This window comes from Cucumis sativus, chromosome 6 (assembly GCF_000004075.3).
Source record: "Cucumis sativus cultivar 9930 chromosome 6, Cucumber_9930_V3, whole genome shotgun sequence".
Taxonomy (NCBI): Eukaryota; Viridiplantae; Streptophyta; class Magnoliopsida; order Cucurbitales; family Cucurbitaceae; genus Cucumis; species Cucumis sativus.
This window is the reverse complement of record NC_026660.2, coordinates 29,754,143-29,768,363: the sequence shown is the minus strand read 5'-3', so window position 1 is coordinate 29,768,363 and position 14,221 is coordinate 29,754,143. Positions and strand designations below refer to the sequence as shown.

The window sequence follows — 14,221 nt, the reverse complement described above, 5'->3', positions numbered from 1 at the left end:
TCGAAAACCAATGTAAAGCTTGATGCATGGCCATATACTTGACAGTGTGTTAAAGTTTTGTTTGCTGCCTTTGACAGCCAGACAGGTAATGCTGTCAACTCGCATTATCTCCCCTAACAAGAATTTTCCTCACAACTTGATTTCATTCTACATTATGCTGTTTCATATTGGTGCTGGAACTGAAAGGATATGATGTATAGAGGTTGTTATTGTGGATTTATCTATTTTACATCAGTTTGACTTATCCTATATGAACCTTTTCCTTCTATTTCACAAAATAGGTCTCTACAGTTCAAATTCTTTTATCATGGATGTTATTGATGGTTTGAATTGTATGGACTGTGGTAACAGATTCAAATGCAATCTATTGTGGTTTCAACTACAAAGATGCAAGATTAGATTTTGTTTCCCTGATTATCGCAGGTGTGGTCTTCAGATCCCAATGCTAAAACACTGACTTTGTGGCAAATTAAATAACTGGCTGAGACTTAGCTAAGGAAATATCATGACTCCTGATACATACAGAATCATGGTCCTGACTAAAGATAATTTTGCGTGCGGAGTGAAACTCGAGTAGTGTCACAAGCTGCAGCTGCCATCTTGGATAGACCCATTCATCAGGAAGTTGCTATTCTATCATGAACACAAATATCTTCGAGAAGAATCAAAGTGGTAGAAATCGTTAATGATCCTAAAGCTACGGAATCATTTGTCTAAATGGTAATACTGGATTTTGGAGTGTTTACCCTCTAGTGAAACACAGGCAATGGAAGATAGAACCTGTTTTTGACCATTTAAATTTGTTAATTCTTTTTATGTATCTGTTATTCCATTTTTCTGTCGGGATATGAATCTCAGCCTTGATTTAGGTTAAGCCCGCCATTGAAGCTAGTTTGATCATACATATTTTTAGATAAGAAACAGCAAGTTTGCAGTTATATATCCTTTAAAAGAAGTGCTGGTCCTGTTTGTAGAGTGAAAATTTGAGAGACTATTCTGTATTTCCATGTGATGTATCAATTTAGGGTTCTTTATTCTTGGCATTCTAAACTTTAGTATTTCTTTGTTTAGAACTCTGAAGTATTTTGAATACTAGAAATTTTGAAAACTCTATTACTCCTCTCCTTAAAGTACATTGAAACTTCTTAAAGTACATTGAAACTTTTCTCAGCTTTCTTAATGTGGGAGTCAGAGGATGATTTGCCAAATTGAAATGTTACTATTGTTCAAATTTGCTGTGATTTTTTTTTTTCACAGAAAAGCGAAGTTTACATGTAAAATTTGTATTTAATAATAATGATGGAAATAGAGTTTTACGTATGTATAAAGCATTTGGAAGTACACAACTTAAATTGAATAAGGCTAAAGGATTCATACAAAAATTTGGTTCAATTGCAAACTTTCCTAAAGTAAAATTCCCTCCCTTTTTTTGAGAGATTTTCATTTCCAAGTTTTCTACAATTAGCAAAACAAAAAAACGTATGAATTGATTATAATTAATCTAACCAAGATGAGAATATCTATACTGAATTCTGCAGTAACCAAAACCTAATTGTGTGGACTACTATAATTAATCCAACGCATAACAGATAAACTATCCTTTTATATAGTTAGATTTGACATTAATTATTCTGTCCTTTCAATAAAAAAAATTATTTGACGTTAAAAAAAAAACAAAATATTATTGTAGTGATAAGATGAATATTGGTCCAATCCAATCCATCTAATCAACTTTCTTGTATTTACCTATTTTTTGTCCACAATATGTTTCCTCCTTTTTTTTTTTGGTTTTATGTTTACCAAATTTGTTTATTTTTCGTATAATTGTCTGAAGAGAGTGAAGCAGTAAGGAACTGAACAGCCACATCCGCCGCAGCAATACATTAATTGTTGTGTTTATTTTCCCAACAAAGTCGTTTATTTATGACAATTATTGGAGCAATGTTCAAGTTTTACTCAACTTTCATGGTCATTATTTGTACCATGCTTCCATTTGCTTCAATTTATTGTCCTTTACTCTCTCTAGCAGCAATCTTTTAACGTTTTGGCAACTCAGCCACCCAAATCCTCAACTTGGCTTCCAGTTTCTACATCCATCACTGCCATTGCCTTGTTTTTAAATATGACACACTGTTTACCCACAGGTTCTCTATTCACTAGGACCCAAAATGGAATTTTCTATAATGGGTTTGAACTTTTGAGTTAGTTTTCTTTTCTTCAATTTCAACCACAAGATGCTTGCTTCTCAAGGAAATGGAAAAAGGGTTTAAGAGTTTAAGAGTTTTGACTATGATATTAGAGATTCTTGCCTTTGGAGGGTTCACTTTGGTATAGTACAGCATTAACTGAGTATGACTGTTCACTTACACTTCATAGTTCATATCTCAATCATCTCAATGGCACAAGAGGACCAAATTCTTGAGTAACAAAATACTTTCGGGACTTGGTAATATAATCAGGCAGGAAATGAAGAAAATGAGTATTGAGAGTTGTAAAAGAAAAACAATAATTTAATATTACATTTCCTGGAAGTTTATGAGAAAAGGAACAAGGCCTGCAATGTTTATGAACTGAGATTTTTTCAACAGATAAGATTGCTACTACATTTGTCTGTTATTATTAGCTAAACTAAACAAGTTGTTCATTACAAGGGAATTGCTTGTGTAATTCTGATTCTAAAGCAGCCTGATTCAGATCAAACCACACTTGCCTAAATACTTTGATGATGAGATCATGGTATTGATCGGAATTCAATGTGAGATAACAAGCCAACAGTTCTTCAAGCTCTTCTGCTTTACTGATTCTTCTCTCCATGATCATCTCAACCATTGAGTCTCTGAAGTCCTGTTGTGGGTCGAAGGAAGATTTCACAACCGCAAAGCTCTCCAAGTCTGTATCGTCCTCCACCGTGCTTTCTTTTACCTTCTTCTTCATCTTTAACTTAGCTTTCTTCATATCCTCCAATGCTTTAATCTTGCAGATCTCGATTTTATTGGCTGTTCTAGGAGAATAAACTCTGATTTTTCTTCTTCCTTTTGGATTCTTCTCATTTGAGTCCTTCCTTATGTAGAGTGGTTGTCTTTGCTTTTCATATCTTAACTTCAATTCTTCGATCTTCAATTCCTTCATTCGTTCCCAGTCTGAATCAATTTCAATGCCCAAAGTATCATGTCCATCGCTTTCCTCTGCCTTCATAGAAGAAAATACACAGTTTTCTTCTATAGTTCCTAAATTGGAACTTTTGGACATGGTGGAAGGGACATACCTATGCTTCCTTGAATTTGTCAATTTGGTTTTATCTCTCTCATTCTTCCTAACTCCAGACTCTTCTTCAACCCCCAGCATTTTCTTCCCCACTAATCTTCTTGCTCTGATCTCCTTCCCTTTATCTGTTTCCCTCTCTGGTTTAAATCCCTTCTTCTCCACCCCTTTTTTACCGAAATTCCCGAAGTTCCCATTTTCTCTATATTTGCTCCTTGGAGTTGTTGATTCAGTTTCACTCTCTCTTCTCAAAAGCTTCACTTGGATTGGAGCTTCTCTCCTCCTTCTTCTTCTCCTTGTCATCCTCGAAACCATGTCGTCCAAATTCTGAATCTCTTCATTTCCCTCAAATTCTGTATATTTAGTTCTGCAACTTCTACAACTTGTACGTGGAAGATCATGCTCATTCTCTGAGTTGTACCACACTGACCTCAAAATCTCACTACTCTTCTTCACATCAATATCTTCTCCTCCAAAGGGCAGCTTCCAAAATTCACCATTATCACCGGTACATAGACGATTACGATTACCATTCACTTGACCAGGGGAGGGAGTCACATTAGCAAAATCAGGCGATTGAATGCAAGGAGAACTCCGTTTCTCTGTTCCCTTAACTTTTCTGGGTCTAGCTTCTTGGTTACTTTTCTTTTGCTTGAGCTTTGAAAGCCAAGAAGCAGGCAAGATATTAGACATGAAAGATGGCCTAGAGGAGGAAGAAGAAGAAGTGGAAGAAGAAGAAGAAGGATTATGCGGTTTCCTCCTACCCCATTTCATAATTTCAGCGGAGGAAGAAGGGGATTTAAGTTGAATTGATACAAAAAGAACCAAAAAGAAGAAAAAAAAAACAGAAGTTTCTTACGTTAGAAAAGTATATGGGATAGTGGAACATGAAAGAAGAAAGTGATTCATAGAAGATAATGGTAGAGAGCAGTAGCAGTTATTGAGACAGTTAAGCTGTTAAGTAGGAACGTGGGTTTCATATTGGTCTTTTTGCTGTTTTTTTCAAAAGAAAAACCCGCCATTAATCCTGTGACCACTTGCCCACTTTTTTTTATCACTTTTGTGGATGGTTCTCAATCTCTCATAAGGAATTAATAAGAAAAACAGAAACAAAAGAACAAACATGAGGCTAAAAAAACATAAAGGAAAAAAGAAAAAGAAAAGAAACCCATTTCTTTCTTTCTTTCTTTTTCTTTCTTTTTTTTTTTATTTCATCCTACACCTTATAGCCTCTAATTCACAGCACATAGAAGAATTCGGGAGTTGGCTGTGTGTCATAATCACAAACACCTGTTGGGCAGACAGAGTTGGGGAAAAAATGGGGTTTCTTTTTTTACATTTTGACGCCATATATCAAACGTGGAGAGGCCCTTAGTTCTAGTTTTGGATTGAACTGTTTTTGAGAATTCATTGTCAAGCTTTAGTGAAGGAATTTTATTGGGTTGGGTTTCTTGCCTTTCTACTTTATTGCTTTTTTTTTCCCCCTTCACTTCTAGATTTTCCGACTTTTCGCTTTAGTCAAAAGTCGAAAACAAGTGGTCCAGCAATCTGACTGGGTTGAGCTCGTACATTTCTCCTATGGAGATTATGAATCCTTTTTTTGGGTCTAAAATGAAGATTGCTCCATTGGACTGTGAGGTTTCTCATATCAAACACTTCAGAGTCGTTGATTGTGTACAGCAAAAGAATGTTATGTAGACTAGAGCATTTATGAGTAGTTGGTGAAGGTTAGTTTTACAGTACTGTAAAATTATATTTCATAGCTCTATGTTCATCAAATCTTTTAAGTTGGTGGAAGTGTGTTGTGACCATATAGTATAATAATGGACATGAGATGCAGTTGTTGAAATAGTCTAAACGAGTAGACAATTTGACCATTGTCTTTTTAGCTTCACTCAAGTGTTGTGAGCTTCTCTTCTGGCAGATCATGTAAAGAGAAATAACTTTTGAGATCGTATAGGTTTAATGCTTCCTAAGTGATTCTTAACATGAATTTGTTGCATTCATTAAGTTAAAAGACTTGAATATCAAAATGATTACCAACGGGGGAGCATAAAATTTTGGTTAAAACTTCCTTTTATTTTTATTGTTTACCATTATGAAATAGAAAATTTGGAAAAACTATTCTGATTTTCACTGCTTTCCCCCTCAGAGGGAGCTGGAAATCATAATTTTCTTTAAGCCCTACAACTTGGAGGAATTTTAATGGTCAGTGACTTGTACATAGCAGCAGAGAAGCTTTATTTAATTATCATGCATTGTGCTTATGGGAATAAAATTGCTTAGTGTATCCTGGAAAGGAAAAAAGTGTTATGAATTAGCAAGAACTACTTGAAAATACACTGGGAGAACAGAAACTAATTGCCCCATGTTTCTCCTGAATCATCATATTCTTGGATTCCTGGAGGAACAAAAACATATATCTTCAAAGTTCATTATGATAAAGAGTAAACACGAGAAGAGCGCACTTTCCCAGTCTTGAAGGCCTTCTGGTGTGAAGATGGAGTCTACAGCTATACCTTCAGAAGCATGGCACAAGGGAAGCTAGGATATTATATGCATTCGATTTCTCGACAATTCCTAGACTCAACCTCATTCCCGAGCTGATAAAAGTTTCCACAATTTCAGAGGTGTCTGGGTTTGATGTGAAAATGCAACCTCTCTCTAACAATTGTTCTGTTACATGCTTTCAAGATACTAATTTATTAATCGCTGTGCAAGTGAAGTTGATCTTTCAAGGCGGAAATGGAATTTGAGCGGGCAAAGGTCTAGCACATGAGGATTTTTTAGAATGAAAAATTAATTGATTTCATAAATTTGAATTCACAGATAAAAATGAGCCTAGTAATCAGCACGGGGAAAAAGAGTGAGAAGAAAAACTAAATACAACTAAAAGAGAAAACAAAGTTAATCAATTTCCTAAACGATTCTCCCTCTTCTTCCTTTCTGGCTTGAATTATTACCTTGCTAACTACGCAGAAAGACATTTACCACAGGAGACAAGTTTCAGCAATGACTGTGGCCTTCGAGTTCTAACTTTCAACCGTGATAGCTGCATGAGGCAATTATCAATAAGTAATTTTAGAACTCAAAGTGAATTGATGCATTATTTGCTATTATTAATAATACCATATAATATATGTAATTCAACCCGGAGGCAGAACCAAAACATTGGAATAACGGACATGAAAGGCAAAAGGTCATGAGGATGTCTTAGCAAAAAGAACAAATAGGACAACACCATTAAACGGATGATTATAACCTCTTCAAAGAAAAGAAGACCGATTCATCTTCTAAGTAAGCCATGAGTTCTCAAGTGAAGCTATTTGACAGTAAAATGACCATAAATGGTACAACATTCTTCTTCATCATCAAACCTAACCTAGTTTAACTACATGATCACTAATCACTTGATTATTGAGAGCACCGGCACAATTTTTCATTAGGTAATAAATGAACTGCATCCATCCTTGCAAAGTTCATATGCATTTTTAATTATAACAAAATATTGAATGCTTTTTTTCAAAGAGATAACTTCATAACAAAACTGAAACATGCAAAATATATGTTATTTATATCTCCTTCCTGCAGTACCTTTCGCCGAGTTACTCTAGATGCTTTCCAGCACAATAAGCTTCTTGATTGAGGCTCAAGTCTCCTGCAAAAATTGTAAAAAAAAAGAAGTAATAAGATTAAGCAGGTGCTTTGGCCGTGAAACACAAGGAAGCAACAAATCTCCGGTCGTAGAAACTAATTGTCATAACCTTTGCAATTGTGAGTGAGTGGTGAAAAACCATCCACAGTAGCTTAATAAAACTAAATAAGCCACAGTTGCTTAGCAATTAACTGTTCACTCTTGTACATAGTATTGGATTGAAGGAGCTTGTGAATTCTAAAGGCTAATATTGATCTATTTTAAAAGTCCCTTACGTATATATACTTTCGGAACTTCATTATTTCCTGACGTTGGATTTTTTCCTAACAGCCTATAATCTACCTCATGTTGCTAAGCGTACATGTAGCTTCATAGGACTAATCCCAGCCAAGGAAAGCAACAGCCGAACAATTAGGCCAGTAAGATAATACCTTCACGAACAGGTTCACTATATGCTGTGTTTAAAAAGTAAGAGGATGTTTGTATGAAAGACTCGTATGTTTTTGTTTTCAAAGGTTGTGATCAAATGACTCTAAACTTTAATGTGATTGTGTATAACATTCAAATATATGAGCTGCACAAAACAAAACGAGGGAAAAGAAAGAGAGAGAGAGGGAGAGAAGAAGAAGAAGAAGAAGGCTAGAAAGAGGTTATTGAACACATTTTAAAGAAATTTCGTTCTATAAAATAGAAAACTGTTTTGAGTTCCCTAATGCATAAGAGATGCTTTTGCTCTTCCAGAAACCACACATCACAACACAAGAAAAATTGAAATCTTGAAGATAGCATTACGTACAAGTTTTCCTGCTCGAGTTTTTCAGCTATAGATACAGCTTTGCGTGTGGACCATCCACTTCGCTGTGAACATCCTTCTGCCTGCTGAATAACATGTGCCAGAGATACTTTGCTTCTCACAATACTTTGACTCCGACTTTGAGCTCCAGCTTCTCTTCTTTCTGAAATTGATGACATGGTTGAGTTCTTCCGAGAGACTGATACTTCTCCTTGTGAACCTTCTAAATTCCTTTGATTAGGTTCTCTCTGATTATTGGCTTCCCTCGGAGAAGCATCTATTTCAACAATTTCGCCTCTTCCAACTTCACCAGAACCATAGTGCGTCAACTGAGCTTGAGACATATTACCACTTATATCCCTAATCTGCAATAGACCATTCTTGGATGCCGGTAAAGTAACTGATGAATGGTTCCCCACTAGAGTATCCCTTTTTGATTCATATCTAATTTCAATTATCACTGAGGACCCAAGAGCAGATTCAAACGCTTGTAAGATTTGCTCTCTCAACTTCTCTGCTTTTGATTTTGCATTATGTGAATTGAATATCAAACGTACAGTTGGTGCTGCCAAAAATATGGTATATCGTCAAAAGTCAACTCATTGCATCAGATGTTAAATTACAATACATAATTTTAAGACGCTTCTAAATTTTTACAGTCAAATCGACTTACGAAATGTTCTTTTTTAAATAAATGAAGTGAAATAAAGAGGAATGGAACAGCAAACTGTGAACATGATTTAGAAAAATGTACCTGCACCAAAACTCACTGATGCAAGCGTCCCCTCCTGTATCAAAAACTCTTTAATACTATTCATCCGAATTTTTCCTAGCACCTCCAACCAAATTTCTTCCATGGCTTTATGAGTTGTACCAGAAACCTGCTTTCCACTAGACTTCATTAAATCTGTAGCGCTTGCGACAGTCAGCTGAGGAGACACACCAACGCCAGAGTGTCTTTTTCTGTCTAAACTAATGCCTTTAGAAATTCTATTAGAGTCAGAATGACCAGCAAACTTAACATCTGTTGGCAATCCTTTCTCGCCTGCAGATATTTGACCATGCTGATCAATGTTCCTTGATACACCCCTGCCACTCACATTATTCAGCGCTAAGGGACTGTGATTAAAGCTTGTTTCAGCAGAGCTGGACAACAAATACTGCTGATCTGGAGCAAGTTGAAGTAATGCAGCTGTAAGCCAAGTTAATTTATCATTAGACATTCTTAATTGCTTCTCGGCTTCAGATAAAGTTTTCAGAGCTTGACGTAGCTTCTCCATATCTTCCTTGGATACTAGAATGCCATAAAAAAAATCATCAGCTTGATAGATGCTTAAGACTTGAAATTAGTTAATTAATCAAATTTTAAACCAACGAAAGGCAGCAAAAGATGAAGTTCCGGATATAAAGCTTAATATAAGCAACATTTAACAAAAATCTGAAAATGGACTAAATCCTAGTTAATACATCCAAGGAAAAAACAGGACTATAAACTTTACAGGCCAACAATCTAGTTACAGTAAACTGAATTAATGAAGTCCATCGCATATATAACATGTTCTTTGACTTACATGGCTGACGTCGGAAAAACTTCCTCCGAGGTCTTTCTTTCTTGAAATCATAACTACCGGCAAGAATATCAGTAATCACAGTTGCGATTTGTGACATCAAAGCCATTGGCTCCACACCACTTTCAATTATTAACCTCAAGTGTTTTACAGTGTTAACTGTGTCTGCAGAAAGAGCTAGATCAAGAAGATCCACCAGTTTTTCGTCAGAGATGAGCCCAACCTGGAAACCAATTGGGTACATAGTAATTATCAGAATTGAAACAATCAGAAAGTTACATGCAGTGGAAATTATATGAATCAAACAACATTGCAGGGTGCTGTGATTTTTATAGTTTTTTTAAAAATAATTTTTACTATTGTAACCAGAGCCAGAATTTTAATCACCAAAAACTAGCCTATTTTATCTTATGCTGGAAGGCGCAAAGTGCACAGGAAAAAAAAAACAGACAATCGGTCAAAATAGCTTGTCAATATGAGAAGTCTTTCACTTGAAACATTGCAGAATAAAAATGTTGCAATTTTAAGCAAGTTCATGCTTCACTAGTTGAGAAAACCATTTCAGAAACTATTAAAAGTTCTGAAAACCAAATCAAGATGTTCAAGAAGACATATAGGCGGATCTCAGGTCCCCTCAACACTCCATAAAAGTTACTCTTTTTTAGAGAGAGAGAGAGAGAGAGATCCATGAAAGTTACTTCAATGACCTAAAACAAGAAAAAGAACGATTTGTCACACAAGAAAATATATGGTCATGTTAACAAGATAAAAGACAGCATTGTTTGTTTCAGCTGAAGTTATGAAACAGCGTAGACCAAATTTGTGATCACAATATGTCAATGAAAGGACAAATTTAGGTTTTCACTATTCCACAGCAACAAAAAGGTCAAGAAATATAAGATAAGACAATTACAGAGTTGCAGCGGAAGATCCATTTTGCTCTGCGTAAAAATTTCACATCAAACTTCAAAGTAGGCAGAAATATTTCAATCATAAGAATCAAGACATAAAATAGTAGCCTCTGAAAAGTGTGAATGGAAACTTTCATCTCCAACTATTGCAATCATTAAAATTCAAATATATAACTCACCAGTTCCTGAATTAGAGGAACAGAAATTCTCTGACCAAGTAAACTAAGCTGTTCAAGAGTCATTTCAGCATCCCTCAATGATCCATCTGATCTTGATGTGATAAGTTTTAGTGCATCTTTATCAATTTCTAAATTTTCTTGGGTTGCAATCCACTGCAAAGTATGGATAACATCAGCATCCTTCAGCTTTGGAAAAAAGAATTTCTGGCACCTGGATATAATTATATGAGGTAAAACATCTAGACTTGAACACACAAGGACAAAAACTAGACGTCTGGGTGCTCGGTCAATGACCTTTGTAATGGCACTCCAGCAATTAGCAGAAAAGCTGTCACAATCATCAAAAATGAACACTGTATACTGTGATGGGAGCTGAGAAGCTATCATATGGTCAAGTAGTTCGGTAATGCTCTCAAAGTCGAGATTACTAACAGGAACAACTTCCCTTATATTCCTGCTTTTTCCCATGTCATATCCAACGCAAGAATTGCATAATCCACAAGGTTTGGAATGTTCCAAAGACTGGCAGTTCAATGCTCTAGCAAATATCCGAGCACAGGATGTTTTTCCTGTGCCGTGAGGACCATAAAAAACATATAGTAACCCAACCTTCTTCCTCAAAACAGCATTTGAAAGAGCTTGGGCTACTAAATGTTGTCCCACCAAATCTTTGAATGTTCGTGGCATATATTTTTGTGTCAGATTTTGATGTCTAGCACGATGATGGCCTCTTGTTCTTCTTCGGTTACTACACCTTGCTTCTGAAGCAAGGTCCGAATCAACTTCGTGTTTAATATAATTATCCGCAAATATTCCCAATTCCCCAGAGTAATCTCGTTGCCAGCCTGCATTTTCAATGCTTTCCTGGGACCCAGATGCCTCAACAAGTAAAGGTAGAGCCTCGGCATCAAATTTAGCAGATGAGCTTGAGTGATCAGATGCTATGGGTGTGCCAGAAATGCCTCTCCCACGTGCAGTTGGACTGCATTTTCTTAACATCGAGTCTGAAATGCCACAAGAAAAACTCCTTCCAGCCATGTCTAAAAACGATTTCCCTCTATGATGAATTCTTGACCAATTCCAAGGCATACCACACCCATTTCTAGGTCCACCAATGACATTTTTGTTGCCATAATTTTCATTTTCTTCTTCCATTTTATGCTTTGAATGAGCCGAACCATGAGCTAATGTATTAGAAGCTACCGACAATTCATTTTGAACTCCAGTGTCTCTGGAAGTTAAATTCATACGACTTCTCCTTGTACCTCGAAATTTTCGCCTTTTACCCCTATTCAATCCACTGCAGTTCCCACGAAAGCTGGGTTCAGGTTCATCGGCGATTCTCTCCTGCTGAGATCGTCTCCCATGTACAGCACTTGAAGATGCAATATCATCACTATCTATTGGAGCAGAATTTAGTTGCTCCGATAGTGTCTTAAATGGAATGCTCCTAACCTGCTTATCCTTCTGTTCACTCTTTCTATCTTTAGATTCTGATTTCCTCGAAATTACCTCATGCAGAAGATGCGCATCATGAACAGGTGAAGATTCTTCGTTGCCATCCAAAACACTGTTTCTATCACTCCTCCTACTTGACTCTTCTCGCCGAATTCTTCTACCATCTCGGATTTCACTCTTAACACTGTGCTCACTAACTGCTGTCACCCCATCCGCGCCCACATTCACCTCAGCCGGAGCAACTTTTGATGTGGCAAAACTTCCCAAGGGTGGAGAACTTCCGGAAATTGTCCTACCTACCCTTCGACTCTCGGTTCCAACCGACCTTCTTCCTTCACGAATCACAACATTATTTTCGCCCATCCTTGATGGCAGATCCGTTATTGAGGGAGATTGCCATGAGGGAGGACTTGCTGAAGGGTCCCTGAGAGATCTCGACCTTTGAAGGACAATGAGATCCCTCATAAGAGACCTGTCAGCCAAGATTGGGCTGTGCTTGTGCATGTGATTCTTCAAGTGAATGCAGTTCGTCAAGTGAATGTGGTTACGTAGATGATCACTAATATCACCATTTGCCTCCTTGAGAATTCTATCGCGGACAGCTCTAGTCATGATGAGAACATAAATGCATTTGGTCGAAATTTTTCTTGACAATTAAGGAAACGAATCGAAATATATTGCATTATCAAATCAGACAACGCGAGGTCAAATCTCCACAATTATGACAAAAAATGAATCCCAAATATCCCGCAATTTAGGCAAACAGAGGTCCTCCTATCTAAACAACGAAAGTTAAAAGTTATAGATTCTATTTCAACGAATCCATGTCAAGCATTTATATTCCAACACCGTCAACTTTCCGCCAAGTTGAAAATGAGAAACAAAGAAAATCCATCGGCAAACCACTCCCAATCACCCACCCCAGAAAACCAGGGTCGAGTAAACCATGAAGCTTATCACTGGAGAATCAAGCGGAAGTAGCAGCAATACGAATGCTACTCCTACTGAAACCTAATGAGCAGGCACAAGCAAACTCCAATGCATACCGGCGACAAGCTCACTCCAGCTTCAGCAAGCAAACAAAAGAAAAAACCCGAACCGGGAAAAACACAGAGAAAATACTCATGGAGAATCAAAAGCTCGTCCGTACAGTCCTCTTAAACCCTTGAAAAATGACGGTTGGTGTCTGTGAACACAGAAGAGAACAAGGTGAGGAGGAGAGTGAAAGAAGATAAGATAATATTGAAAAGGAAAACACAAAGGGGTGGGGTAAAGCGAAACGGTTGAAGAAGATGGAAAAAAGCAAAAAGAAAAGAAGAAGAATCACCTGAATCAGAAGAGGGGAAAGGCAGTATCAAATGTAACCGGTTGGAAAATTAAAGCTCAGATCTCAGAGCAAGCTTCCCATGAAGCTCACGAGGTTCAGTTAGAGAGGAAGGTGATAGAGAAGTCCAAAACACAGGAAACTCCGCTTCAGAGGAATGGGGGAGTAAGAGGAAAAGAGTGTATAGTGGGAAGTGGGAAGTGGGAAGTGGGAAGTGAAAGAAGAAAAGGGGTTGGGTGAGATCTGTTGCAGGCAGATTCAGAGACACCTCCCCCACCGGAGGGCACGTCAGCAGTGAATCGGTGTGTCCGTTTCTCAACCCAAAATACCCCTTTTCCATCCAAATTTATTGAACTACACCCTTTGCCCCTCAACTCTCAAAATTCCGAGTACTACTAGCATACATTGTTTTTTAGGCGACAAGATCTTATATTCATTTATTTTGTGGCCTTTTTTAAATGCTTAAATCATTCATTAAAGTAATAATAACATTTTTCTCATATAATGAGGGACTGTGTTGTGTTATGCTGACCTTCATTCAACTTCAATCTCATTATCCTTTCTTTTTTAACCTACTTTTAACTAACATTCTTTAACAAAAATGTTTTTCTACGTATGTTTTCATAACATCTTTCGTGTACAAAATGCAAATAATTTATACTTTATCTTTAGTGTGAGTCCAAATATACATACTCATGATTCTACTTTACTATTTTAAGTGACTTACGACTTTTTATGTAAAGGTCAAAGCAACCTATTCTTTTTATAATCTTTTCATTTGAATAGTGAACGCTTTACACTTTTTAGTTTATTTGATTATATATTTATTTTGGATTGTGAATTGTTTCTCTCGTTTTAGCGATTAGTTTATTTGAAAAGGGAGGAAAATTATGTAGTATTAAGTTGTTCGGTCATATTTTCTCCTTAATTGCTCTGTGTGATGTGGAACTTCTATTGAAAAATTTATGAAGCACTAGTTTTTTTTTTTTAATTTGTTTTCTTTGGGTATGTATTTGTTAGTCTTTTGCCTGAGTTTTATATTTTATTTTTGTTGTGTTATACTTCCAACGAT

The 14,221-nt window shown here is 36.6% G+C and overlaps 2 protein-coding genes across 4 annotated transcripts; both read right to left on the bottom strand.

Moving 5' to 3' along the window:
• Nucleotides 1–2,467: 2,467 nt before the first annotated feature.
• LOC105435968 (transcription repressor OFP5) lies at nt 2,468–4,912 on the bottom strand. The gene has a single exon (XM_011659956.2). It carries the CDS (start codon nt 4,033–4,035, stop codon nt 2,629–2,631), a length of 1,407 nt encoding a protein of 468 aa, XP_011658258.1. The 5' UTR covers nt 4,036–4,912; the 3' UTR covers nt 2,468–2,628.
• A 597-nt stretch (nt 4,913–5,509) lies between these two features.
• On the bottom strand, nt 5,510–13,534 carry LOC101212118 (protein STICHEL-like 3). 3 transcript variants are annotated; one of them, XM_031886596.1, is made up of 8 exons: nt 13,153–13,534; nt 10,368–13,011; nt 9,281–9,500; nt 8,464–9,003; nt 7,713–8,274; nt 6,856–6,919; nt 6,225–6,313; nt 5,510–6,029 (listed from the first exon to the last, which is right to left on the bottom strand). In XM_031886596.1, exons 2-7 carry the CDS (start codon nt 12,435–12,437, stop codon nt 6,233–6,235), a joined length of 3,537 nt encoding a protein of 1,178 aa, XP_031742456.1. In that variant the 5' UTR covers nt 12,438–13,011; nt 13,153–13,534; the 3' UTR covers nt 5,510–6,029; nt 6,225–6,232. The 3 variants fall into 3 exon arrangements, with proteins under 3 accessions (XP_031742456.1, XP_031742457.1, XP_011658257.1); XM_031886597.1 differs by having other exon boundaries at nt 5,510–5,937; XM_011659955.2 differs by having other exon boundaries at nt 6,013–6,313.
• Between the last annotated feature and the right edge of the window lie 687 nt (nt 13,535–14,221).